The sequence below is a fragment of the Mustelus asterias genome, chromosome 11 (assembly GCF_964213995.1).
Source record: "Mustelus asterias chromosome 11, sMusAst1.hap1.1, whole genome shotgun sequence".
NCBI lineage: Eukaryota > Metazoa > Chordata > Chondrichthyes > Carcharhiniformes > Triakidae > Mustelus > Mustelus asterias.
This window is the reverse complement of record NC_135811.1, coordinates 19,781,712-19,808,757: the sequence shown is the minus strand read 5'-3', so window position 1 is coordinate 19,808,757 and position 27,046 is coordinate 19,781,712. Positions and strand designations below refer to the sequence as shown.

Below are 27,046 nucleotides of genomic sequence, written 5' to 3'. Positions count from 1 at the left end.
GCCTCTTTATCACAATTGGAAATATCTCTGTTAAGGGTCATTGTGGTGGACCTCAGTTGTGCCTTTGTCCTATATGGACCACCGTTGTGTGTGTTTGTCATACCTGGACACATCCCCTTCCAGTTTGGTTCCTCCCCTCAGCACCTAGTATAAAGGTGGCTGTCTCCTCCCCCTTGTTCAGTCCAGGTCGGTTAATTGTTGGGATCTGCTCCTGATTCTGTTGTGAATAAAAGCCTACACTTATATTGGCATACCGGTAGTCTTTTGCCTTATTGATAGCGCATCAATTTTATTCACAACAGTTACTAGTATGGAGCAGTTTCTAAAACCCGACAAGTTAGCATTAGACCCTCAAGAGGTTGGAGCCTCTGATAAATTTGATCATTGGTTGGACTGCTTCGAAGCATTCGTCGACACCGCTACGGCCATCGACACCGACGCTGCTAAACTCCACGTGCTCCGCGCCCGGGTAAGCGAAACTGTCTATGGAATCTTCCGGGACGCTGCTACTTACGCGGACGCTATCGAACTCCTAAAAGGGCAGTTCCGAAAGAGCCCTAACGTGGTTTACGCCAGACACCTCCTAACTACCCGCAAACAGCAGCCAGGAGAATCGTGCGCCCAATTTCTGCGCGCCCTGCGAGTCCTCGCCCGAGCATGCGACTGTAAGGCTGTTTCAGCAGCTCAGAACACGGAGGATCTGATCCGCGACGCCTACGTTGCGGGCATTGAGTCTACATACATCCAGCAGCGTCTGCTGGAACAAGATGATCTAGACCTCCGGAAAACGGCCACGATGGCTGAAACGTTAGAAGCAGCCTCCCATAATCTCGGGTCTTACCTTGGATCCCGTTCCACCGACGGCTCCACTGCGACGGCTGCTCCAGCAGGGCCCAAATGTTACTTTTGTGGCCTCCCTAAGCACCCTCGGCGTCACTGCCCGGCAAAGGACGCGATTTGCTCCGGATGCGGTAAGCTAGGCCACTTTGTTAAAGTCTGCAGAGCAAAGCCGCTTCTGAAGACTCGTGGAGCCATGTGTGCTCCGAGGGCGCGGCCATCTTTGATGCAGGCGGCGGCTGCACGCGAATCGCCATCTTGGATGCGGTCACCGGAAGTGTGGGAATCGCCATCTTTGATGCGGTCACCGGAAGTGCGGGAGTCGCCATCTTTGAGACTGACATCAAGGCAAGCTGAGCAGGAAGCTTCATCCGTGACGTCATCAGACGGCGACGAAGATGGATTCTTCTTTAATTCAACAGTGGCATCGATTTGCCTGGACCAGTCGCAGCCACATCAACTCTCCAAGTCCATAATGGAGATCAAGGTAAATGGTTATGCAGAAAACTGCCTGTTTGACTGTGGGAGCACGGAAAGTTTTATACACCCTCGCACAGTGCGTCAATATGCCCTTCCCGTGCGACCCTGGAGCCAGACCATCTCCATGGCCTCGAATTCTCACTCAGTGGAGGTCCTCGGGTGCTGCTTGGTGACGCTGACGGTACAGGGCACAGTCTACGAGTGTTTTCGGCTCCTCGTGCTGCCGCGACTCTGCACAGCTGTACTGCTGGGGTTAGATTTCCTCAGCCATCATAGAAGCGTCATCCTGCAGTATGATGGCCCTTATCCCCCGCTCTCCGTCTGCAAGGCGCCGTCACGGCAGCGCCCCTCGCGCACCACCTGCAGTCTCTCGACCCTCAAGATCACCCCCCCCCCGTTATTTGATAACCTCACCCCGGATTGTAGGCCTATAGCCACCAAGAGTAGGCGCTATAGTGCGGATGACCGGGCCTTCATTCGGTCCGAGGTACAACGTTTGCTCCAGGAAGGGATTATCCAGGCCAGCACCAGCCCCTGGAGGGCGCAAGTGGTCGTAGTTAAATCGGGGGAGAAACACCGCATGGTGATTGACTACAGCCAGACCATAAACAGGTATACCCAACTAGATGCATATCCTCTTCCCCGTATCGCGGACATAGTCAACCACATCGCGCACTATAGGGTTTTTTCAACGATCGATTTGAAATCGGCTTACCACCAGCTCCCTATCCGCTCGGAGGATCGCCCATACACTGCCTTTGAGGCGGATGGCCGCCTCTACCAGTTCCTCCGAGTCCCCTTTGGTGTCACCAATGGGGTCTCAGTCTTCCAACGGGCCATGGATCAAATGGTGGACCAGCACGGACTACGGGCCACTTTCCCGTATCTGGATAACGTCACCATCTGCGGCCATGACCTGCAGGACCATGATGCCAACCTACAAAAATTCCTTCGTACGGCCACTCTCCTGAACCTCACATACAATGAGGCGAAGTGTGTTTTCCGGACACGCCGCCTCACCATCCTTGGGTACGTGATAGAAAATGGTGTCCTTGGCCCCGACCCAGCCCGTATGCGTCCCCTTATGCAGCTTCCCCTCCCTACTACCCTCAAAGCACTGAGGAGATGCCTGGGCTTCTTCTCCTATTATGCCCAGTGGGTTCCCCGTTACGCAGATAAAGCCCGTCCGCTCCTAAAATCGACCTCTTTTCCCCTGGCGGAGGAGGCCTGTCGGGCCTTCGATGACATCAAAGCGGACATCGCGAAGGCCGCGATGCACGCTGTGGACGAATCCATCCCATTCCAAGTGGAAAGTGATGCGTCTGACTTTGCCCTAGCTGCCACCCTTAACCAGAGGGGCCGTCCGGTGGCCTTCTTTTCCCGGACCTTACAAGGCCCTGAGATTCGACACTCCTCGGTCGAGAAGGAGGCCCAGGCCATCGTGGAAGCCGTCCGGCACTGGCACCATTATCTCGCGGGCCAACGATTCACCTTAATTACGGACCAGCGGTCAGTTGCCTTCCTGTTTAACACCAGGCAAAAGGGCAAGATTAAGAATGACAAGATCTTGCGGTGGAGGATTGAGCTCTCCACCTACAGATATGACATCATGTACCGGCCTGGGAAGCTCAATGAGCCCCCAGACGCCCTGTCCCGTGGATCATGTGCCAGTGCCCAACTAGACCAGCTACAGTCCCTCCATAACGACCTCTGTCACCCGGGTGTCACCAGATTTTTCCATTTTGTCAAGTCCCGTAACCTGCCCTTCTCCCTTGAGGAAGTCCGGACGATTACCAGGCAATGCAGGGTCTGCGCTGAGTGCAAACCGCAGTTCTACCGGCCAGGTAGGGCGCACCTTGTAAAGGCCACTCGCGCGTTCGAGCGCCTTAGCGTTGATTTTAAAGGCCCCCTCCCCTCCTCTAACCGCAATGTTTATTTCCTGAATATCATTGACGAATACTCACGTTTCCCTTTTGCCTTCCCCTGCTCGGACATGACCACGGCTACAGTGATTCGGACCCTGAACAAGCTCTTCACCCTGTTCGGCTTCCCAGCCTATATTCATAGCGACCGTGGGTCCTCTTTCATGAGTGACGAGCTGAGGCAGTACCTGCTCGCCAAAGGCGTTGCCTCCAGCCGCACCACTAGCTATAACCCCAGGGGCAATGGTCAAGTAGAGCGGGAGAACGCAACCGTCTGGAAGGCCGTTCTATTAGCGTTACGGTCTAGGGGCCTTCCAGTCAGCCGTTGGCAAGACGTCCTTCCGGACGCATTCCATTCCATTAGGTCACTCTTGTGCACAGCGACCAATACGACCCCTCACGAGCGGAAGTTTTCATTTCCCAGGAAGTCCTCCTCGGGTACTTCGCTCCCGGATTGGCTGATGTCCCCGGGACCCGTCCTGCTTCGGAAGCATGTCCGGACCCATAAGGCAGATCCCTTGGTCGAGGAGGTCCAATTGCTCCATGCTAATCCCCAATATGCTTATGTAGCGTACCCTGATGGGCGGGAGGACACGGTTTCTGTCCGTGACTTGGCACCAGCGGGTGCCCCGGAGGTCATCACGTCCTTCCGCCCCACGGTCCCTGGTGTCGTCCATTCGGAGACTGCTACGCCTCTTCCTCCCTCAGTCCCTGTCCCCAATGTAGTGTGCCCAGAGCCTGTTGCAGCCCCCCACCCCCCAGCTCCGGTTCCCACTATTCCCCATACGCCACCAGGGCCACTGCTCATTCCTCTCGCCCCTATGTACAGCTCGCTTGAGTCGCCGGAGCCGTCGCCACGCAGTACCCGACGACTGGACGGGACGACGGATCGGTCCGCTTCACACCACCCAGCGCCTTCTCTCGACGCTCACTGTACGGAGCCTGGGCCGACATCGCTCCCTGCTCGGACGACTCTGCGACCTGCACTACGACGATCGCGACGACGGATCAAGCCACCGGTTCGTCTGGACTTGTGATATTGTTTCCGCTTCACCCCCGTGTTGTTTTTTTAAAAGGAAGGGGTGAATGTGGTGGACCTCAGTTGTGCCTTTGTCCTATATGGACCACCGTTGTGTGTGTTTGTCATACCTGGACACATCCCCTTCCAGTTTGGTTCCTCCCCTCAGCACCTAGTATAAAGGTGGCTGTCTCCTCCCCCTTGTTCAGTCCAGGTCGGTTAATTGTTGGGATCTGCTCCTGATTCTGTTGTGAATAAAAGCCTACACTTATATTGGCATATCGGTAGTCTTTCGCCTTATTGATAGCGCATCAGTCATCCAGACTCAAAACATTGGTTCTGTTCTCTCTCCACAGATGCTTTCGGACCTGCTGAGATTTTCCAGTATTTTCTGTTTTTGTTTCAGATTCCAGCATCCGCAGTAATTTACTTTTGTGGAAATCTCACACTAACTACTGTATCAAAATCTTGCATAGTGTTGAAGGTGTTAAATACTCATCCCTCAGCATCCAACCTTTTCATATTTTCCTGATAGGTATAACCTCAAATTTCTGGCATCATCCTTTTAAATCCAATGCTTCCATATCCTTTTTATAACATGATTAGAGTTGTGTACAATACTACAGTGTGTTCTAATCAATGTTCACTACAAGTTCAACATAATTTTTGAAGTTTTCAATTGTACCCTCCTAGAAATAAATCACAGAGCTTAACTTCATCTTCTTTAACCTGTATTGCCATGTTCAGTGATGTGTATTTGTCTTCCTAGATCCGTTGCTTTTATATTCTTACTTTCCTAGTAATGTGACTTGTTTATTACCAAAATGTGGAATACTTCACAATTACCAGTGTTGAAATTCATTTGCTCATTCTGCAGATTTATTGATGTCTTCTTGTAAGTTTTTGCAGTCCTATTCAGCATTAACTATGGCACCCAACGTAGGGCATAATCTTACCAAAAAATGGCAAAGTGTCAGGATCTGACAGAAAATGGCATTCTCATGTTAGGTTTTCTCTCCAGATCTTATGGCACTTTGTCAAGAAAAAGCCGGGGGGTGGGGGGGGGTTGTTTCATGCCATTGGCACCCCGAGCAGAACCAAAAATAGCTTTCCCCCTGCCTTCCGCCCACCCCACCCCCCCACCCCACCCCCCCACCCCACCCCCCCACCCCCCCCCCCCCCCCCCCCCCCACCACAGTGGTATCAGTAGATTGTTAGCTAGCTTTTCACAGGACCTCATTTTAATTACTTTTAGTGGATATCATGCAATGTGAGGTCAGGCCACTGTTAGCTTATTGGTTGGTTCTAGCTGTTGTTAGGTTAATTCCATTGGTCTTTAATTACATCTTTCAATGCCCCTTACTTCCTAATCTTGGTCAGATTGTAAACAAATGAGCCTTATTCTTGAGCCAGACCTTGGGAAACCATGATGTCCGGTGGCTTATCAAAAGTTAGAAAGGTTCCTTTGTCTGGACAGATTCTGCTCGCTCTGCTATTGTTTTTCTGAAACAATTAAGCTTATACAGAATTTTAATTTATAACCGAGTGTTCTTTTTCTTTACTCTTTCATGGCTTGTGGCCGTTGCTGGCAAGTTCAGCATTTGTTGCCTATCCCTAATTACCCTTGAACATAGTGACTTGCTTGGCCATTTCAGAGGGCAGTTAAGAGCCAACCACATTGCTGTGGGTCTAGAATTATATGTCGGCCAGACCAAGTAAAGATTACAGATTTCCTGCCTTAAAACTCATGAGTAAACCAAATGATTGTTTATAACAATTGATGATCATTTTCATGGTCACCATTACTGAGACTAGCTTTATATTCCAGATTTTAAAAATTTATTGAATGTAATTCCACCAGTTGCCACGGTCGGATTTGAACCCGTGTTCCCAGAGCATTAGCCTGAGCTTCTGGATTACTAATCCAGTGACATTACCATTATGCCACCATCTCCCCCATAACTGATTACTGATTAATTATAGGGTCGTCAATTATCATCAGCTGAGGCTGACTACTTATTTAATCATTTCGTTCTCACTAATGTCTAGTCAATGCAATTCTTTGGTTAATAAATGTGATGGTTCACGGAATACAAAATGACTTCTTCAGTCAAATGTTCATCTCAAAATAGCTTCTTTGACCTTATTAGCTTACTTCAGAAAATGTAAAATGAAACTGATCTAAAAATGGTTAGATTCGACTAAAATTCGCTATCTAGGATAACTTATGTTAACCAACTTAACCATGTTCCTCTCCAAATTACACCCCATCCTGCCTTGAACATTTTGTATCATATATCCTCATTCCTTGTTGTGTCAATATCCCGTAATTGCTTATCTAACACCATTGTGGGAGTACCGTCATGACAAGAATTGCAGCAGCTTAAGGAGAAGGCTCAAGATCACCTTCTCAGGACAACTGGAGATGGGCGATAAGTGCAGTTATTGCTAGCAATACCCAGATCCCAATTACATTTTTTAGCATATGTTTAAGGCAAATAAAAAAGTGCTAACAAAATTATACGAAAAATGCCAGCAAAAGTGTAGTACAAAAGTCTATACTAAAATATTTCTGCAAAGAACTAAACAAAATTAACAAAAGCTTTAAAAGCTCCATTGCTCTCAAACTGGGAGAAGTAAGTCCCCAGTTTGAGCAAATGGAAAATAAAGTTATTATTATGCTATATCTCAGTCAGACTCTCCAGGCCTCCACCATCTGTTTGTCTTACCAGAAAAAGGACCTGAAAATAAACCCTAATCAGAAGGAGGTGGAGTGGCAGACTATGGCCAGTATTTTATGACCTCACTTGGGTGAGGCTCGTAAAACCCCTGCCCGGAGCCAATGGAGCATTCCATTCTGCGAGCCATGCCTGCCCCAATTCCGGGGCGGGCAAAGTGGCAAAATTCCGGCATATGACTTGCACCAGCAGAGCTACAAATTTATTCGCTTTTTTTTATGATTACCAATAAAAAAACAAAGTTTTGCAATGCAATTTTTTCTTGTGTGATAATAGTGTGAATTGGTATCATTATAATAGTCATAATTTGGACAATAGATATATTTGTGGATCATTAAAGGATCTAGTGAGTGAGCAGTGTCATGTCAGCGCTAGAACCTAGATTCAAATTTCATCCTCATGGAATAAATAAGGATCTCCTCTAACTGTGCTGTAAGCATTCTTCAGAGGCAATGCCACCTGTTCCTGGTGGCGTAGCCTCTGAAGCCCTCAATTATCCAAATTCAATGAAATTGACATTAAAGCACCAATCTCAAATTAAGATGGCAGAATAAGAAGTTGGAAAAAAATACTAAATTAGGTTCTGAGTCTGGGTGCCAATGGTCCCTAAAATAGACATCCTTCACAGAGATAAGGACAAAAAAAGATGGAATACATCCATCTTCATAGTGAACATAACAAACTGAACTGAAATGTTAGAGGAACTCTGATATGTGGTGATGAAAATGACATAGTGAGAGATACAGTAAGACGTTTAACAACACCAGGTTAAAGTCCAACAGGTTTATTTGGTAGCAAAAGCCACACAAGCTTTCGGAGCTCCAAGCCCCTTCTTCAGGTGAGTGGCCACTCACCTGAAGAAGGGGCTTGGAGCTCCGAAAGCTTGTGTGGCTTTTGCTACCAAATAAACCTGTTGAACTTTAACCTGGTGTTGTTAAACTTTTTACTGTGATTACCCCAGTCCAACGCCGGCATCTCCACATCATAGTGAGAGATGTCAGTGCTGGGAAATATAACACTTTTTTAATGTTAATTAGTTTAGGGAAGAAAACACTTGCAGATACAGCAGACGTCAGGAAGAACGTCTTCAAATAGAAGATGGTGCACAACTGGCATGAATTGTTGTTGGACCCATTTAAAAGCAGCTACTTTGTAGTGGGCTACTGATTGGTATTCTGGAAAGATGAAGGCCAGAATTCTCTGGCCGTTCACGTCCTGCTGCGAGAACAGAGAATTAGACGCTCAGCCAAATCTCCGTTCACTGCAGCAAGTCCGGAAAATGCCAGCTGTGGGCGAAGTTAGAGAATCCGACCTGAAATTAAATCATCTGAACCAATTTTTACCAAGCCTGAAACTGGAAGTTGCGGAGTGGACAATGTATGTGGCAGCACCCAGCTTATGTTGAGAGCTGCAACTATCAGGAATTACCTTTCCACATGTGTTTGTAAATGTGCATCGCTATACAGAAGGTATTAACATTAAGCACGGCGTCAGAGAAACCTGATTTTTCACCCCCGCAGTGACCACACCTGAATCATTTTAATGAGATCTCAGTTCAAATAAACATGCTGCCTGTGACCAATTAAACAGGCCAGTGCACTCTGCACCCTCCCTATAACAGGGGCAACCAAATTTCTAGATCAAAGTGATTATTTGAACTACTCCTGACAGTCTTACTTATCAGAAAATATAATTTAAATTGGAGACTATGAGCAAATTTTAATGATAAAACATTAGAATAAATATCAATGTTCAAATAATATAAAAGTTGAATGAGATTCTGAATAGAGTAAGTCTGGGTATGATGGTGGGTACATGCTATGGTATTATTGGTAGATTTGTTACTTTAAAACATTGAATAGGTTGCTTTAGCAGTGTTCAGTCGTTGCTGCCATTTTTTGCTTTTTGCTGATCAGCAGAAGGATATAATTTGTCCATTAGTAGCAATGTACAGGGGTGTCGGAAAATTAATTACATCAGGTTTCTTCATTACTTCAACTGAAATTTAAACTCAAACTTCAAACAGACTCATCAATAACACATATACCTCTAAGCTACAATTTTGTACATTGCCCTGTACTGATCTTTTCAAACTGTCAATTATGTAGAGAGGATATTCCGTGGGGGGAATATTATGAACACTTTCACCAGTGCACTGACCTGATAGTTTGCAGATGATGCACTAACAATTAAGTTTAGATAACTGGCGATAATATTCTTTACTTTTCATCTGGACAGTTTCTGGACCTTGGCATTGAAAAGACAGGATGAGCTGTGACAAATGTTATACTCACTAATGTCACACTTGGCTGCCATTGGATTTCATGAGGTCAATCACTTAAGTATGCACAGTGAGTTCTGTGTCCTGATCGACCTGCCAATGTGTTGCAGAGGCACTGACGTACATCAAAACAGAGTGTCCTTTAAAGTATAGGCTTCGCAGTGCTTTTTAGAAAGTAGGTGAACAATTACCAGGCCGCTGTACATTCTCCCACTGTGATGCTGCATCAAACTTGCAGTGAAGTGCTGTTGAACTGTTTCGTATGGCAACATGGTAAGCTTAGCAATTTGTGAAGACATTTGCCTCAGTAACCTTTGGAGGTCTGCAAATGTATTCTTCGCTTGTTCTCTGATTCTGTTCACTGATGAAACAGCCACCCTCACCCAACCTCCTCTGGTGCAGCATATGATGTGTCCGAATTCCTCCGCTGCACAGGGATTGCTTAGTTAGCTCTGTACCCTTACACACTTGCATTATTCCTGACACAAGTTTTTCAGACATTGTTAGACAGTTGCTATTTCTTTCTTCTTTCCCAATTTTGATTTTTGTCACCCCCTCCTTCACAAGTTCTTCCATTCCATCTACCATTTGATGACATAAGATAGATGAATGTCCAGTTCACAAGATTTCACTAATGTTATTCTGTAACCAGTCAGCATGACCTAGAAGAATTTAGGTAACTGATTTGAAAACTCTCCCTCCCCCTTTATGGTCCCCAATCAGCAACGTCTTTCAACAGATAAAAATATAACATTATATTATATGGAGAATTGGTGAGCACAAAAATTGTCTCCACTCATCCTGTGGCATAGCATGATGGGATTTCAATATATTTCATTATGTACTGTTCTGTAACTCCATAATATTCCTCTATGTACAGAAATGTGTGCTTCTGTGTAGATAAGCCCTTGAACACTTCAGATCTTTTGTTGATAAAGAGAAAGGTTGTTTGCCCTGTTACCATACAAAGCATATCATTGCAGGATTGCAGAATGCACATCGTTGTGCTGTGCACTGATTAACAGGGACAATTTAGCTCCCTTTAAAAGCCACTGATGCAGGGAGTTAATAGTCCATTTGACCTGAATTTTAGTAGAGGAGTTGTGAAATGCAGCCATCCTTATCATCCTTGTATACTTCATTGAAGTGTGACAGTGATCCGGACATTTTTTTCCCCAAGACTGGTCTAATAGATCATTCTCCGTTAGATAAAGATGCCTTTGAGTTAACCTTCTCACAGCCAAAGTAACAAACTATTGTTTCTTCCCATGATGAGTTTTTGATTGTTGGGGAGTATGTTTTTCTATGTTGTGATCTACCTTTTCTTGGGAAAAGATTTTAACTTTGCACGTGCACATCTCTCCAAATTCCCTCTGATCCTTGAGCTAAAGAACACAAGGTCTGTTTACAGCAGCCCTGGCAGTATTCCAGCACTAATTTCTGGGCAGACCCAGGAGCAGACCAGGGGTAGCACCAAGCACACCTAAAAACGAGGAACCAGCTAGGTGAAGCTACAATACAGGGCAACATGCATGTTAAGCTGTGGAAGCTGCATATTCTCAATATCACTAAGTGATCCGACACATCAGGGTCAAAGCAGTCCGGCCATGTCCAGTTGTGAATGATGGTGGACAGTTAAATAACTTACCAGAGGAGGAGGCTCCACAAACATCTCCATTCTCAATGTGATACTGCCCAGCACTCAAGTACAAAAGATGAGGCTGAAGCATTTGCAACCACCTTCAGCCAGAAGTGCTGAGTGAATAATCCATTTTGGCCTCCTCAGGTACCCATCATCAAAGGTGCCAGTCTCCAGCCAATTTAATTTGCTCCAGAAATAACTGACTGTACTAGACAGAGCAAAGGCTGTGTAAGAACCACGACAACATCCTGGCTATTGTACTGAAAACTTGTGCTCCAGGACTAGCTGTGCTTCTGCCCCAGTACAGCTACAATACTGACAGCAACATGGCAATGTGAAAATGGCAATGGCAATGTGGTGCATCCACAAAAATCAGGACAAATGCAGTTTGGACAATTGCCACCCCATCAATTTACTCTCAATCACCAACAATGTGATGGAAAATGTCATTGACAGTGCTAGCAAATGGTACTTATCCACTAACAACCCACTCTTAGATGCTCAATTTCATTGGCAAGAGGTTGAGGCCTGGGAACATGAGGGGATGGGATCAAACAGAGCCTGGCTGTGAGACACAGGCAGGGTGAATATTCTGGCTTTCCTGTCTTATTAAAATTCTTCTGAAAGTAATTCTGAGCCTTTTCTTGAGCAGCTACCAAATGTTCCTTTAAGGCTGCAGGTTCGGATACTCAATGTCCAGGCAAAATGGATAGAATGTGTCTGCTATATTCGTTGCCTATTAGTACTTGAAATTTGCAAATACGTGGTGTTGGGTCATTTTTACATTTAAGCAAAAACAAATACGCACTGCTTAAATAAGCCTTGATTGAGTTGTAACCACCACCTATGTCCACCCTGCCCTGCATTCTTAATCTGCTGACCATCTGTTTAAGAGCCTCAAAATGAGCAGCCATCAATCGGAAAATAGCCCATATCATCCAGCAGTAATTTTACCCTCTACGTTCACAATGTAGTAGGAGAGGGGCAAATGCCAACCCATCAACTCGTTAACCTTGGTGTTGTTGCTCTTTCTTTCATCTTTGAAAGTTAAGTATTGACTATTACTTTCCCTCTTCCAACCATTTGTAGGTTGACGAAATGGAGACAATGGTGATGGGATATCTGGGCCTCAATGAGAAACATGTTTCAAAAACACTCGTGATGGAATATATTCTGAAACTCATCTTAGCAAATTCTGAACCATTGTTTGAAGTGGTAAGGACAAAACAGACAAATGCAAACATTGCAGATCTCTGAACCAACTGGAACAGTGCTGTAATTGCTATGTGCAGCAACACTGACTGCACAGAATAGATACATTCATGATTTCACCACACACAATGGCCACAAGGAATTTTATTCTTCGATTTTGTAAATCTGGCATCCACATTGTGTGTCAAAGGTTGGGTAGCTTTATGTATTCTTTACATTTGCCAGAGTATTCCAAATTTGTTTACTTTTCAACCAAACCATCTTTAAAATTAAAATAATTCTGCAACTTTGGCTAATGATGTTTTTGAATCTACAGGCTTGTTCTTTGCTCATATATTTCCAACTTAACTGATAAAATGTAAAGATTGTTATTGTTATCATTGCACTTCAGTTTTAAAAATAGAATGTTCCTATTGTGCCACAGCCCCATTTGCACCCTGCACTTCCCCATCCTCCCATTTAATGCATGTTTGGATAAAGTACCTGTAGCACCTGTCGTGGGTAATATGTGGATTGCACCTAGAAATGGAGAAAATCTGTGAACTCTTTCATTCCTTAAAATCTGTTCCACTGATGCAGGTGTAAATGAGCAGAACCTTTGGCTGCCATAGTCGCAGCCTGGCAATCTGGTCCCAATTGCTCAGGGCGAGATTATTTGCACAGCTGGGGGGGGGGGGTTCATCAATGCTCACAGTGGCAAATCAACGACGTTCTCCCTATTCCGGCCTTGGAAAGCTGACTGGCTGACACCCAATCCCCAAAGCCCAACAACGTTCATAAATTATGTTTCGAGAGTCATTTGTTTCCGGTAGAGCCATTCTTCCTCTGAACTTTGGAGAGGATAGAGAGTTAGAGGTTTACAGCATGGAAACAGGCCCTTTGGCCCAACTTGCTTATGCCGCCCAGTTTTTACCACTAAGCTAGTCACAATTGCCCACATTTGGCCCATATCCCTCTATATCCATCTTAGCCATGTAACTGTCTAAATGCCTTTTAAAAGACAAAATTGCACCAGTCTCTACTACTGCCTCGGGCAGCTCATTCCATACACTCGCCACCCTCTGTGTGAAAAAATTGCCCCTCTTGACCCTTTTGTATCTCTCCCCTCTCATCTCAAACCTATGCCCTCTAGTTTTAGAGTCCCCTGTCTTTGGAAAAATATGTTGACTATCTAGCTGATCTATGCCCCTCATTATTTTATAGACCTCTATAAGATCACCCCTAAGCCTCCTATGCTCCAGGGAAAAAAAGTCCCAGTCTATCCAGCCTCTCCTTATAACTCAAACCATCAAGTCCCAGTCGCATCCAAGTAAATCTTTTCTGCACTCTTTCTAATTTGAAGATGGGATAGTAGTTTGTAAAGGCATGGGGTTAGAGATAGGTTTTTAAGAAAGCAAATGACAGTGGCAGTTTTGAATAAGAGGGGGACAGTACCTGAGGAGATTGAACTATCTACAGTGTCAGTTGGCATGGGGACCAAGAAGGAAGTTGGATAGTCAGCAGTGGAAAGTGGAGCCTTCCACTGGGAAAATCCCGTTTCACAGCAACCTGGCAATGGAGGCAGGATTGCAATGTGGGATCATTCCCGCCTCCTGATTCTTACCACCGATGGCAAAATCCATCTCTTCACTAATATTAAAATTTAGTCAACAGTTGAATCCTCGTGAGTTGTGCAGGTGAGCATGTTTAAAGCTCTGTTTTCCTTCACATGAGACAGATGCAGAGCCATCAATGTAAATTGGGTCTGCCAGATTAGTATCAGTCTAACCAAGTATAGGTCTCAAAAGCCTATAGCATAACTCCACAATTAAAATGTATTAATCGCAATCTGTAGGGTCAGGGATTTTTAGAAGGAGGAAGATAGTTGTGTTAAAAAAAAAGTACAAATTTAACAAATAATCATTGGAAAAGTGGCTGGCAGATTCTGAATGTCAGGCAGAGCAAAGGATTATGAAGAGCCTATCTTCAGTGCTAAGCTACCAGACCACCCTAGATTGTTTTGTTCAGCTTGGTTTAATAATTAGCCCAGGCATTATCAAAGAATTTCAGGACATTCAGAAAGAGCATGGATTCCAAAGCCAACATAGTTCGAGTTGAAGCAAAAATAAAGACGTGCAGATTACATGCCATTTAAGCAGTTTTAACACCTTCACTGAATAGAGTGATTTTTGTTTTACTTTTGCACTTTAAGCACTAATGGGATTCAGTCATTCTTTGAATATTACCTGTATGTTCCTCAGTGTGAAGACAATCTCCGGCAGCATTCTGGGACTCAGCCTGGTTATCTAACCAGCACAGAATTTGCACAGGCCTTTGAAAAAATAGCTCCGCAGTGCAATGCAAAAGTGAGCCAGGTCTTGGTTGAACAGTCCATTGCTGCTAAGCGAAGTGTCTTTATTCCTCTATCAAGTGCAGCACGTATCCTACAAAACGAATTTGTAGATATCTTGTAACTTGTAATAGCTAAATAATAAAAATAAAACCGCCTATGCTGGATTGTTAACTTCACCGATCTTTCAACTTTACACATGTCTTTCAGGGAAGAAAAATAGAGCTCTTCAATTAATTGGTCTCAATTCTCAATATGAAAATATTTGACTGCCAACTTCCGAAGCATTGTCTTGTAAATGGGTTTCTGGTGCTCAGATTAATTAATATACAGCCGTCTTACTATTGGGAAATATTTCTTAATTAGGATAACAATTATAGCTCCCGGAAGCCCGTGGATTTTCTTAAATGATCTGGCAGGAAAATCTGTAGTCCCATTTGAAACATATGTACATTCTGAGAAATAAGTTAATGTTTTAAACAACAAAACCCAGCAAAACCAGAAGGTTGTCTTTTTAAAAAGAAAACCAGTATTAAATAATCATTTCACGATGACTGCTAAATCAATGAACTGAAAAGCTGAACGATGAGAATCAGTTGGCTGTTTGATAGCATTGGGGCTTCACACAAAGCTCAGATTCTGTGAGACTCTCTTGGACGCAATTTCCAGGAAGTGTCACAGGCCAATAATCCAAATCACCCCCTTAGCCCAGCAGTCCCCAGGCTAATTTTAACATCCCACTGCTGCTCCAACTGCGATCTGCTAGCACAACATCATGTTACAGCTCTCAATGATGGTATTTTCTTTTGTGGCGATGGTTGCAAAAGATATCAGGGAATTTGACATTCGGTCCAGCAGCAGTTATTGTTTTCCTGAGATGTTGTTATGAGTAGGAATGAGCTAAAGTCTCTTTACCACTTAGAAAAAGTTAAAAACGTCTTCGCACTCTAAAGTGCAAAGCCAAGTACCCATTTGCACTTAATTGTTAGGGTCACAGCAGGGACATATTAACAGTAAAATCAGAGGGCCATAAAATCTATGGACATTTGATTCTAGCAGCTATACTGGGATCAAGGCTGAAGCTGAACTTGCAGGAACAGATCCTTGATATCGTGGATGTGCATCTGGATTTCCATAACTTGCACCCCCTCTACCTTCCTTCCACCACCACCGCTACCGAAGATGCCAGAAAGAGCAGTCAAATTTGCTCTGCTGAGGACCAGGCTGAAACAAGTGTGGATCATTGCCTTAGAGGACCCACTTTAAACCCTTTTTGTAAACATTATCTCCCCCTACCCCACGCCACCTGATGTCCAGGCCAAAATTGTATCCTGGAGCCCTAACCTCTCAATGTGGAATATCTCTGCTTATCAGGAGAGTGGGTACTTCATCTTATTTGGCATTCCAGCTGCCGAATGTATGCCTGGTGCCTCTGCGGCCAGGGATGCAGTAGTTCTAAGCCTGGTGTGACTTTCTTTTTGGAATGGAGAGATAATTTGTCCTCAAGCAAGGCCGCAATGAGTCTGGCATTGAAGCTATCTGGGAGACAGCAAATCCTGGTCGAATTGGAGTTGGCAACATTCCCATTGGACTTTTAACTGAATTCAACCAGAAAGCCCTAGTAACTTGGAGGCCAGAATCTTTATGCTACACCATATCCGTCATCTCCCCACGACGTATTGACATTTACCATAAGACCAGGGACTGGAACATAACACATTTATTATAAGTAGAAATCTTCAAGAATTAGCTGTATGATCAACCAAAATTCTGCCAACAATCAGCTCTGTCACTTCCCTTAGTACACCAGATATAACATTCAAAAGATTTAAGAGCCACATGCCATTACTGTTATATGTTTTAGCCTATCTCCTGCCATTATGTCAAGGAACTGATGGGAGAATTGGCCTTCTGAAGTGCAATTAGGGATAGAACCATAGAACCATAGAAAATTACAGTTCAGAAACAGGCCTTTTGGCCCTTCTTGTCTGTGCCGAACCATTTTTTGCCTAGTCCCACTGACCTGCACTTGGACCATATCCCTCCGCACCCCTCTCATCCATGAACCCGTCTAAGTTTTTCTTAAATGTTAAAAGTGACCCCGCATTTACCACTTTATCTGGCAGCTCATTCCACACTCCCACCACTCTCTGCGTGAAGAAGCCCCCCCTAATATTCCCTTTAAACTTTTCTCCTTTCACCCTTAACCCATGCCCTCTGGTTTTTTTCTCCCCTAGCCTCAGCGGAAAAAGCCTGCTTCCATTCACTCTATCTATACCCATCAAAATCTTATACACCTCTATCAAATCTCCCCTCAATCTTCTACGCTCCAGGGAATAAAGTCCCAACCTATTCAATCTCTCTCTGTAACTCAGCTTCTCAAGTCCCGGCAACATCCTTGTGAACCTTCTCTGCACTCTTTCAACCTTATTTACATCCTTCCTGTAACTAGGTGACCAAAACTGTACACAATACTCCAAATTCGGCCTCACCAATGCCTTATATAACCTTACCATAACACTCCAACTTTTATACTCGATACTCCGATTTATAAAGGCCAATGTACCAAAGGCACTCTTTACGACCCTATCCACCTGTGACGCCACTTTTAGGGAATTCTGTACCTGTATTTCCAGATCCCTCTGTTCAACTGCACTCTTCAGAGTCCTACCATTTACCCTGTACGTTCTTCTTTGGTTTGTCCTTCCAAAGTGCAATATCTCACACTTGTCTGCGTTAAATTCCATTTGCCATTTTTCAGCCCATTTTTCTAGTTGGTCCAAATCCCTCTGCAAGCTTTGAAAACCTTCCTCACCGTCCACTACACCTCCAATCTTTGTATCATCAGCAAACTTGCTGATCCAATTTACCACATTATCATCCAGATCATTGATATAGATGACAAACAACAATGGACCCAACACCGATCCCTGCGGCACGCCACTAGTCACAGGCCTCCTCTCAGAGAAGCAATCCTCCACAACCACTCTCTGGCTTCTTCCATTGAGCCAGAGAGTGGTTGTGGATGGACAACAAATGCTGGCCTTACAACAGTCATGCCCACATTCCATGAAACAATAAGAAATAAATTGGTGGTTTGCGTACAGGTTCAGAGAAGCTATTTACACTATCACTCATCTAAGTAATTTAGGTCAATGAATTCAAAAATTAAATAAGTCCAAAATGGTCAATTTAGGATTCTACATGTTCTAAATCTAGTTTAGTCTTTAGTTATGGGTCTTCCAAAAATGTGCTTGAAAAATCTTGGTCTAGATTCCTTAAAAAATCACATACAATTATCCAAACTATCTCGGATTCAACATGAGCATCACCACCTCAGACTAAGGGGAATATTGTAAATGTGCAGAAGGATTTGGTATTTATAGTACAGACCAGGAAAAGCTAAGCCATTCACATTTGTTAAGCTTGTGCATGAAGGTAAAAGTCTTCAATTGTAGAGATCTAAAGAAAATTCTTAAGTGTTGAAAAGCCAAAGGAAAAGATTGGCAAAGCTGAAAATACACCGCGGATCAGTGATTGTCTGAGAGAGAAAGATAGATTAGCACCAGAACTAACATGTCAAAGCTAGCGAAGCCCTGGAAGGAACAACTAGCACACATCAAACTGAGTTTTACTGTGGCCTTTGGGGCCTCAGCATCAGGGCAGAAAGTGGGTCCAGCGCCTGCACTTGCGGACAGCAGGACCAACTCGGGAATTTGACTGCAGAAGGCCTGCTAATTAGCTGCGTGTAATCCCACTGTGAAATTAAGGACAGTGAGTAGCTCCTGATGCTTCCAGCCCAATCAGAGGGCTCAGTGGCTCTGAATTCTCAACAAGGTCACCAAGCCTCCGACAGTTAAATGAAAAAGGAATGAAACCTGTGCCTGCTGCTACCTTTTGGGGCTGTGCAACCTCTGGCTGCTGCAGCAAGGCTGCCTCCATTAAGTTGACAGTTCTCCCATTCTGTGGGGGGGGGGGGGGAGGTAGAGCTTGCTCTGCCATCAACAAAATGCTGGTGGCCCCTTAAAAAGGCCCATAATCGAGCTTTTCAGGATGCAAATCAACTGCCCACTTCCTAGGAGCAGGCAGCCATTCCACCTCCATCTCCACCGTTCAGCAAAGTGCCAGGGTTAAGTATTAAGGAGCCATCCCAGCCCTCGCCCCTGACTCCCCAGCCTGACACCCAGAAAAGGGTCAAATTTTGCTCATTCAAGACTTTAAATATGGCCAATACTTTTTGAAGAGGCAACTCATGGGTTCCCCTTATGCCTATGTGTAAGTGACCAAAAGCAACTTATTTCAGTCCAGTGGCTTCCTTTATAAGTGCATATTTAACATTGAAGTGTGCTAATATTCCTTTATTGGAGTGCATTCAATTTTCTTAACCTGGCTTACCAGAGATTACAGCATACTTGATACTGCTACAAGTAGATCTGCATAAGGAACATCTACAGATTAAACCAGGTAAGGGGAGGAGTATTTTATCTTTGGCAGGGAGACCTGATAATGTTGTATGCATTTCATTTTTCAGATTTCTCCCCTCCTGTCTAGAAGGTGATGGGGGTAACTTTGTCTTTGGATGTTGGTGTAAAACTGACAATACTGATTCAGTTGCGAGTTACACCTCGCTCCAAAATGGAAACTAAGATCAGTAGAGTTATATAATTGATGCTGTATAGATGTCGTCCATATTATATAATCACAAAAATTACCATTGAGTATTATTGGGGTACAATTTCATGGATGCAGACAGCCATCCAGTATCTCAAAATTCTTCATGTAATCATGTAATGCTGACTTTAAGAAAGAACATTGGCATCAATCAACTCTTGTCACCCATGTGCACTTTTCAGTTGGCTCACTGGATAATATGAGTTGATAATAGCCTTGGTAAGCTACCATGAGCAAAAGGAACAGCACACATATTACTCTCAGAAAAAATAGACTGCATTCTCAAACTACCAAAAGAAGACATGCCAACTTTCATCCAGTGAGCAAATGTGTTTAATCTTAATGGCAAAAGTTATTGTAGGGGGAGAACTGGACCATTCAAACAGAATCATTTCTTATTGTATAGTTTAGAATGACTAATGCAATATCAGTAATGGGAGATTTACATTGGCCTGAAGGTCGACCAGTTTTAAATTAAAATGAACATTGTTCTACCATTTGTGTTGAACCACTGATCTCAGCTGGACTACTAAATTTAGCCTCAGCCCACCCAGACTAGGCAGAAGAAGATCTATTATGAGGGATCCCTTTCCAATTATTATGACATGATTGTGATACCTTTTTTCATTTTTATTCCATCCAAAAAAAACAAATTCAAATTGAATCTAATCCGTGGCCCTGATGAAGAGAAAAACAAGATCCAAGCTGACAATATGAGGCATTGCACCTGATCTTGGGCTTGATTTGATGCTTCATCTTAGCCCAAAGGCCGAGATGGCTTTGAAAAATTTCATCAGGTTGAAACTCATTGGCTATCCTGATAATTAACTCTACTCTAGCCTGGGAGACCAACTGCCTGATCATTAAATCTCCCTACTTTGTCCTGTGCAGTTGCATACCTCATGTGGAGTTAACACTAGTTAATTTGCTTTTGGTTTTCATAACTGTTACAGCACACTCATTCAAGAGTGATTCACCACCATGTCTTATAGCTCACTTTCTCACATTTACACTCTGATGTTTCTGATTTATCACTGGGATTTCAGATAGTACTTTCACTTCTTACGTAGGATCTCCATATTGCCCCTAATTCTGAGATCTACTGTCGGCCCAGAGAGGAATTCTTGATACCAATTACCAGAGAAAAACAGAACAGCTTAATATTTGATAATGCACAACACCTTTTGTTCTGTGATGTTTCTTAACCTTGGAGCTCACTATGCATCTAAGAGAAAAATCATTTTAAGTGATACCACCCATCTAATTTTTAAGTTTAATGTTGATTTACACTGTAATTGATCAAGTCAATCTGTTCATATGGGAGGGGTAGGGGGAAGAATAACTTCCAAAGCTAAGACCAGTGTGCATAATAAAGCATTCCAATAATTAAATATATATTAATATTATCATTAACAATTAATATTTCTGCATTTCTAGCCTTCATTCAATACTGAGCTTTCTCAATGAAATATTCCTACTTCAAGCAGCACAATGGTTAACACTGCTGCCTCACAGCGCCAGGGACCCAGGTTCAATTCCAACCTCGGGTCACTGTCTGTGTGGAATTTTCACATTCTCCCCATGTCTGCATGGGTTTCCTCTGGTTGCTCTGGTTTCCTCCCACACTCCAAAGATGTGCGGGTTAGGTCGATTGATCATGCAAAAGTTGCCCCTTATTGTCAGGGGGATTAGCAGGGTAAATACATAGGGTTACGGGGATAGGGCCGGGGTGAGATTGTTGTCGGTGCAGGCTCGGTGGGCCAAGTGGCCTCCTTCTGCACTACATATATGGATTTTAAGATACGTATCACCAAGCATTGGAAAAGATTGGTCAGGGTTCATTGAGGGTTTAGTTTTAGTTTATTTATTAGCATCACAATTATGCTTACATTCACACTGTAATGAAGTTACTGTGAAAATCCCCTAGTCGCCACACTCCAGTGTCTGTTTGGGTACACTGAGGGAGAATTTATCATGGCCAATCCACCTAAGCTGCTTATGCTTGGACAGTGGGAGGAAACCGGAGCACCCGGAGGAAATCCACGCAGACACGGGGAGAATGTGCAAACTCCACACAGTGACCCAAACCAGGAATCGAACCCGGGTCCCTGGAGTTGTGAAGCAACAGTGCTAACCACTTGTGCCACCCTGCCATGTACTGAAACTGGATTATTCACCATCTTCTGAGCCTCATACAACCCTTTCAGTGATTTCAAACAGGGTAGGCAATATAATAGTTTCATGGACTGTGGTTGCTGGTTTCTGGTAAATATTTTCCCTCTTTACCTTTCCCTTCATTCACTCCAAATTTAAGCTTGAGTTGCAAAGGGATTTTTAAGCAATGTGGTTCCTCCCCTCAGAGCGCTCCTTGGAATCAACCAATCAGGTTGTACGAGAAGATGGACATCTCATCACCATGTCCAGACTGAAACTGCTGGTCAATAACATAGCCAGGTAAAGTATTTTTAAACTGTGTAGCATAGCAGCAAGTACTATAATTAATTCTGTACCTCTGTGGTTGAGATGGTTAAGGACCTAAATTAATGCAGAAAAATGGCAAATTATGTTTTCTGTGACTAAACCACAACAAAGCTTAATGTTAAATAATTTGAGAGTCACTTTTCCTATCCACCCTGTATGGCCTCTCTCCACCCTCACTCTCAGTGAGTTTGAGTCTCAGTTGGATGGGTGGGCTTATCACATCTATAACTGTATCACCAACTGCCCAGTAAATGAACCAGATTGCCATTGAGGGTGTGTAACACAGAGTTGCCATCTGTTCAAACCACTAAGAGAATGATGGTTCTGCTAAAATAACATCAGGTGCTACTTTATTTTAATTTGAATAATTCTGTTATTGATTGACTTTTATTTGGCATGTTATTGGTGGGATAGTCACAATTTAACTGATTGCAGCACTGATAATGATAATATTGGAAAGTCATTCACATTCCATTGGAACTTCAAAGTTGTCGGAAGACATTGGTGTCTCAGCCAGTGCATTTGCAATTGGAACAAGGATTTCTTTCATATCTGAAAACTTTTAGAAGCAGCCTTCAGCTCATCACTTCTTTAGACCAATGATGTACTTACTCATTTTCCTTTTTACACTTAAACTCTTAAGGCTGGAATTTTCACTCTTTCATCAGGTGTGCAGAGGTGGGAGCATTCCCGGCTCCTCAAACACGGCTCCTGAAAAATTAAACATTTTGTCATGGATGGGGTGGGAGTTGTGTTTATGGGAGTCATTCCTAATGCTCCCAGAAAGATTTTATTCATAGGCAGTCAGAGGGGCTACTGGATGCAGAGTTGGGCTGGGTTAAAGGCCTCTCTCAGTGCTCGGGCACTTTGTCCCAGCTGTGAAAAAAAAGAATAAAAGAAACAGCCCTCCAGCACTCACCCCTCATACCCCCCCCCCTCACCCCCACACATTAAGTGCCCCATGCATGCCATCCTGTGCCCCCATTCAGCCCCCCCTAAGTCCCATCATACCCTCCCATGCCCCTCCCACCAAACAATTGGATGTTATTGCCCCTATGCAAACTTATGCCCCTTCATCAACCCTCATGGCTCTTTGTGGCTCCTGTGCCAACCCTTAATATGAACTCATGTTAACCCATGTCCCCACCCGCTACCATTTACCCCTGTACCCTTCATGCCCAGTCATCCAGTATCCGTCATGGACAGATCTGAGGATCATGCTGTTATCAAATAAAATTCTTAAGTGTCTATTGATGAATTTACTATTTAGAAAAAAAACACTTATTGATAAAAAAAAGTTTTAACTTTCTTTAATTCCACAAGCATCTGTATCCATAGTGTCACCTCAAAGCAGATATAAGCACTTGGAACTGTCAATCAAAAGGTAAACTGACAGGCACCCCACTGTGATAATGTTAGATTAAAAAATCAGTCACACAGCACTACTCCTGTAATGGCAACCCTCAGATTTATGCCAACAGACACAGTGAAATAGCAAGCACGGATTATTTTACAACATTACAAACTGTTTTATTTTTCAAATAGTTAAAGGGCTTGAGGTTTAAATATCTTGAAGCTTGATAGCTCTCTTTAACAACTCCCTTGACTGTTCCAATGAGCTCATCCACTTTTTATGCACACATGTGCACAAAGTACCCAGAAAATCGTGGCCAACATTTGTACTGTCTTCAGAAATCAAAACAGAAACCCTTATTCAAACAATCAACTTTGATCAATCAATTGAAATCCATGCTCTAATTTAAATATAAAATAGATATGTATCCTTAGGTATCCTTTGTGATACTCACAATCTCAGGACATTCCAAAGCATTTTACAGCCAATGAATTGCTTTATGAAGTGTAGTCATTGTTGTAACATAGGGCAGACAGCTGTGGAAGATGGTTTAATATTTTACTTTTCTTTTAGGAGCAAGAAGATACAAGTGGCATATGCCCAGACAATCTAACAGAAAGAGGCCATTCCACTGGTTAAATGGTTTAATCTACGAATTTCAGGAAGGAAAAGAGTTTTACAAAAAAATAGACTTTCTGATTCCACTTGTGAAGATACATGTATTTTGAAACTCACATACGCAGCAAATACTTTGATCTTTATTTCCAGGTAAACAGAGGAGTCAAGTCTGTTGTTTGGCAGTAATATTTTTGTATCAATCTTATATCAACACAAAATCCAGGTGTGATGCTCACTACATACACTTTCCAAGCTTACCCAAATAGCACTAACTATTTGCCATTCTAAGAGTTCAGCACACAGGTACTGCTTAACATAATAAGTCCACTTTCTTGTAGTTCTTCTGACCTTGCTAACACCTCATCCCATCCCTGTACAGTATTTAACAATGTGTGATGTTTGGTTTTATTCCCGAGGTTGAGTCAGGAAGCACTGGTGCGGCAGTGCGTCTCTCCCACAGTTCTCCCTTTGCCGGCAAACGTGCATTTGGTGACTCGCCAGGCCATTATGAGACCCCAGTGGAAGCTCCTTCTGATACCCATAGTATTTTAGCGACTACTAGAACCCATGAAATTCATAGCATCCACTGCTAACACCAACACACTTACGATAAGTGATGGGTCTGTATAACAAGAGGATAAATTCAATTCTTCTATTTTCTGCTGTTACTGATAAACTGTCGCTACAGGCAGTTTCCTGGGATTTGACTATTTGTCAGTTGATAGCCCAACTTGTTCGCATTGTTAATATTAAACCCCCACATAATATTTTTTATTAATTCATGGGATGCGGATGTTGCTGGCTAAGTAAGCATTTATTGCCCATCACTAATCGTGAGCTGCCTTCTTGAACCATTGCAGTCCAAGTGGTGTAGGTACGCTCACCATGCTGTTAGGGAGGGAATTCCAGGATTTTGTCCCAGTGAAGGAACAGCGATATATTTCCAAGTCAGGATGGTGAGTGACTTGGAGGGGAACTTCCAGGTGATGGTGTGCCCAGGTGTCTGCTGACTCTGTTCCTCCAGATGGTAGCAATGGTGGGTTTGGAAGATGTTGTCTAAGGAACCTTGGTGAGTTCCTACACTGCATCTTATAAATGAGACACACTGCTGCCACTGTGTGTTGCTAATGGGGGGGGAGTGAATGTTTTTGGATGGGGTGCCAATCAAGCAAGCTGTTATTGTCCTGGATGGTGTCGAGCTTCTTGAGTGTTGTTGGAGCTGCATTCATCCAGGCAAGGGGAGGGTAATCCATCACATTCCTGACTTGTGCCTTGTAGATGATGGACAGGCTTTGGGGAGTCAGGAGGTGAGCTACTTGTTTCAGGATTCCCAGCCTCTGACTTGCTTGTGTAGCCACAGTATTCAACAGCTAGTCCAGTTCAGTTTCCGGGCAATGATAACCCTTAGAATGTTGATAGTGGGGGTTACAGCAATGGTAATGCCATTGAATGTCAAGGGGAGATGGTTTGATTCTCTTTTTGGAGATAATCATTGTCTGGCACTTGTGTGGAACGAATGTCACTTACCACTTGTCAACCCAAACCTGGATATTGTCTAAGTCTTGCCGCATTTGGACATGGTCTGCTTCAGTATCTGAGGAGTCGCAAATGGTGCTAAACATCATGCAATCATCAGAAAACATTCCACCTCTGACCCTATGATGGTAGAAAGGTCATTGCTGAAGCAGCTGAATATGGTTGGGCCTAGGACACTACCCGAGGAACTCCTGCAGTAGTATCTTGGAACTGAGATGATGGAATTCCAACAGCTGCAACCTTTTTTTGTGCTAGGAATGACTCCAACCAGTGGAGAGTTTTCCCCTGATTCCCATTGATTTGCTAGGGCTCCTTGATGCCACACTAAGTCAAATGCTGCCTTGATGTCAAGGGCAGTCATTGTCATCTCACTTCTGGAGTTCAGCTCTTTTGTCCGTGGTTGAACCAATGCTGTAATGAGATCAGGTGCTGAATGGTCCGGGCGGAACCCAAACTGAGTGTCAGTGAGCAGGTTATTGCTAAGCAAGTGATGTTTGATAGCGCTGTTGATGACCCCTTCCATCACTGAGAGTAGACTGATTGGGCAATAATTGGCCTGGCTAGATTTGTCCTGCTTTTTGTGTACAGGACAGGTCTGGGCATTTTTCCACATTGTCGGGTAGATGGCAGTGTTGCAGCTGTACCAGAAAAGCTTGGCTTGGGGCACGGCAAGTTCTGGAGCACAAGCCTTCCATACTATTGCTGGAATATTGTCAGAGCCCATAGCTTTTGCTGTATCCAGTGCCTTCAGCCATTTCTTGGTATCACGTGAGAATCAAATTGGCTCAAGTCTGGCATCTATGATGCTGGGGACCTCCAGAGGAAGCTGAGACTGATCATCCATTCAGCACTTCTGGCTGAAGATTGTTGCAAAGTCCCTCTGAGTCCCTCTTCAATATATCCAATTATTTTGTGAATGTTTTAGGTCATAGAATTATTAAAGATAATTTTCCCTATTCAATTATGGTGCTGTTAAATAATGGCTTTAATTTTATGTAGAAAAGCAGATGGAGTGTTATTAAGATGGAATCCTTTATAATATCAAGCTTTTCTTCAGCAAAAATCTTTGATTTTAAGGAAATTTGATTGTATATATATTTTCTGTGAAGAACTACTGATGTAAGTGATGCTTAATTAATAATTAAGTAATCACTATACCTCAGAAGACTAAAGCAATTCAAGTCTTCCATTCTCAATTATTTCTGTATTAGCATTGATTTATAAAGATCTCTAAATAAATATCTGCATCTGCTGAATGTCCTACCAGCCATAATGTTTAGTATTCAGTGTGAATAGGACAAACTATGACATGATTAACATTTTTCATTCTAATGAAAATTAAATATACTCTTTCTGATAAATGAAATGTCATTTCAAAAGGTCACTTAAACCAAATTAGACTGAAGATCAAACCTATCTGCCAATGTACAACATTATTTTGAGATCCATTTACCCACCTTTATGTTGAAAGCTCTGATAATTATAGGTTATTCCAATGTTGCAGCGTGGCTTTGCTTTAAAAGCTGTGAGAGGAAAATGAAACTCACACAATTGGATAAGGTGTCTGGAAAAGCAGCCATTTCGCAAATATGGGTATTATACAAAAGGCATTTTTTTTAAAGCCCACACACTGGTCTGAATCTTAGGTTTGATGCCTGGCAGAGATGGTGAGGAATGACGTGATGACGCATTGCCAATGCCGCTGTAACCATGATGATGTTCCCTCCCACTGGAACTATTGCAGGACAGCTGGTGGCGCCCCCTGGACTTGGGCAGTCGGCCGCTGATTGGTATCCGATGAAGAATCTGTTTGCATTCGCAATCCCTTCAGTATTAGCTGGCTGTCCGGCCAAAGGTAATTCTCTCTTCAATAATGTGGAGCTAAGAGAAGCAGGAATTTTCCTCCAGGTTTCTGGAAAATCAACCT

General features: G+C 43.5%; 1 protein-coding gene across 1 annotated transcript in view; it reads left to right on the top strand.

The window, feature by feature from the left end:
* Positions 1-27,046, top strand: part of LOC144500850 (uncharacterized) — a 77,465-nt gene that overhangs the window by 9,232 nt on the left and 41,187 nt on the right. The window contains exons 3-5 of the mRNA XM_078224325.1: positions 12,008-12,133; positions 14,371-14,548; positions 18,858-18,923. Of these exons, the coding sequence (XP_078080451.1) occupies positions 12,008-12,133; positions 14,371-14,548; positions 18,858-18,923 (370 nt within the window). The remainder of the gene's footprint in view (positions 1-12,007; positions 12,134-14,370; positions 14,549-18,857; positions 18,924-27,046) is intronic.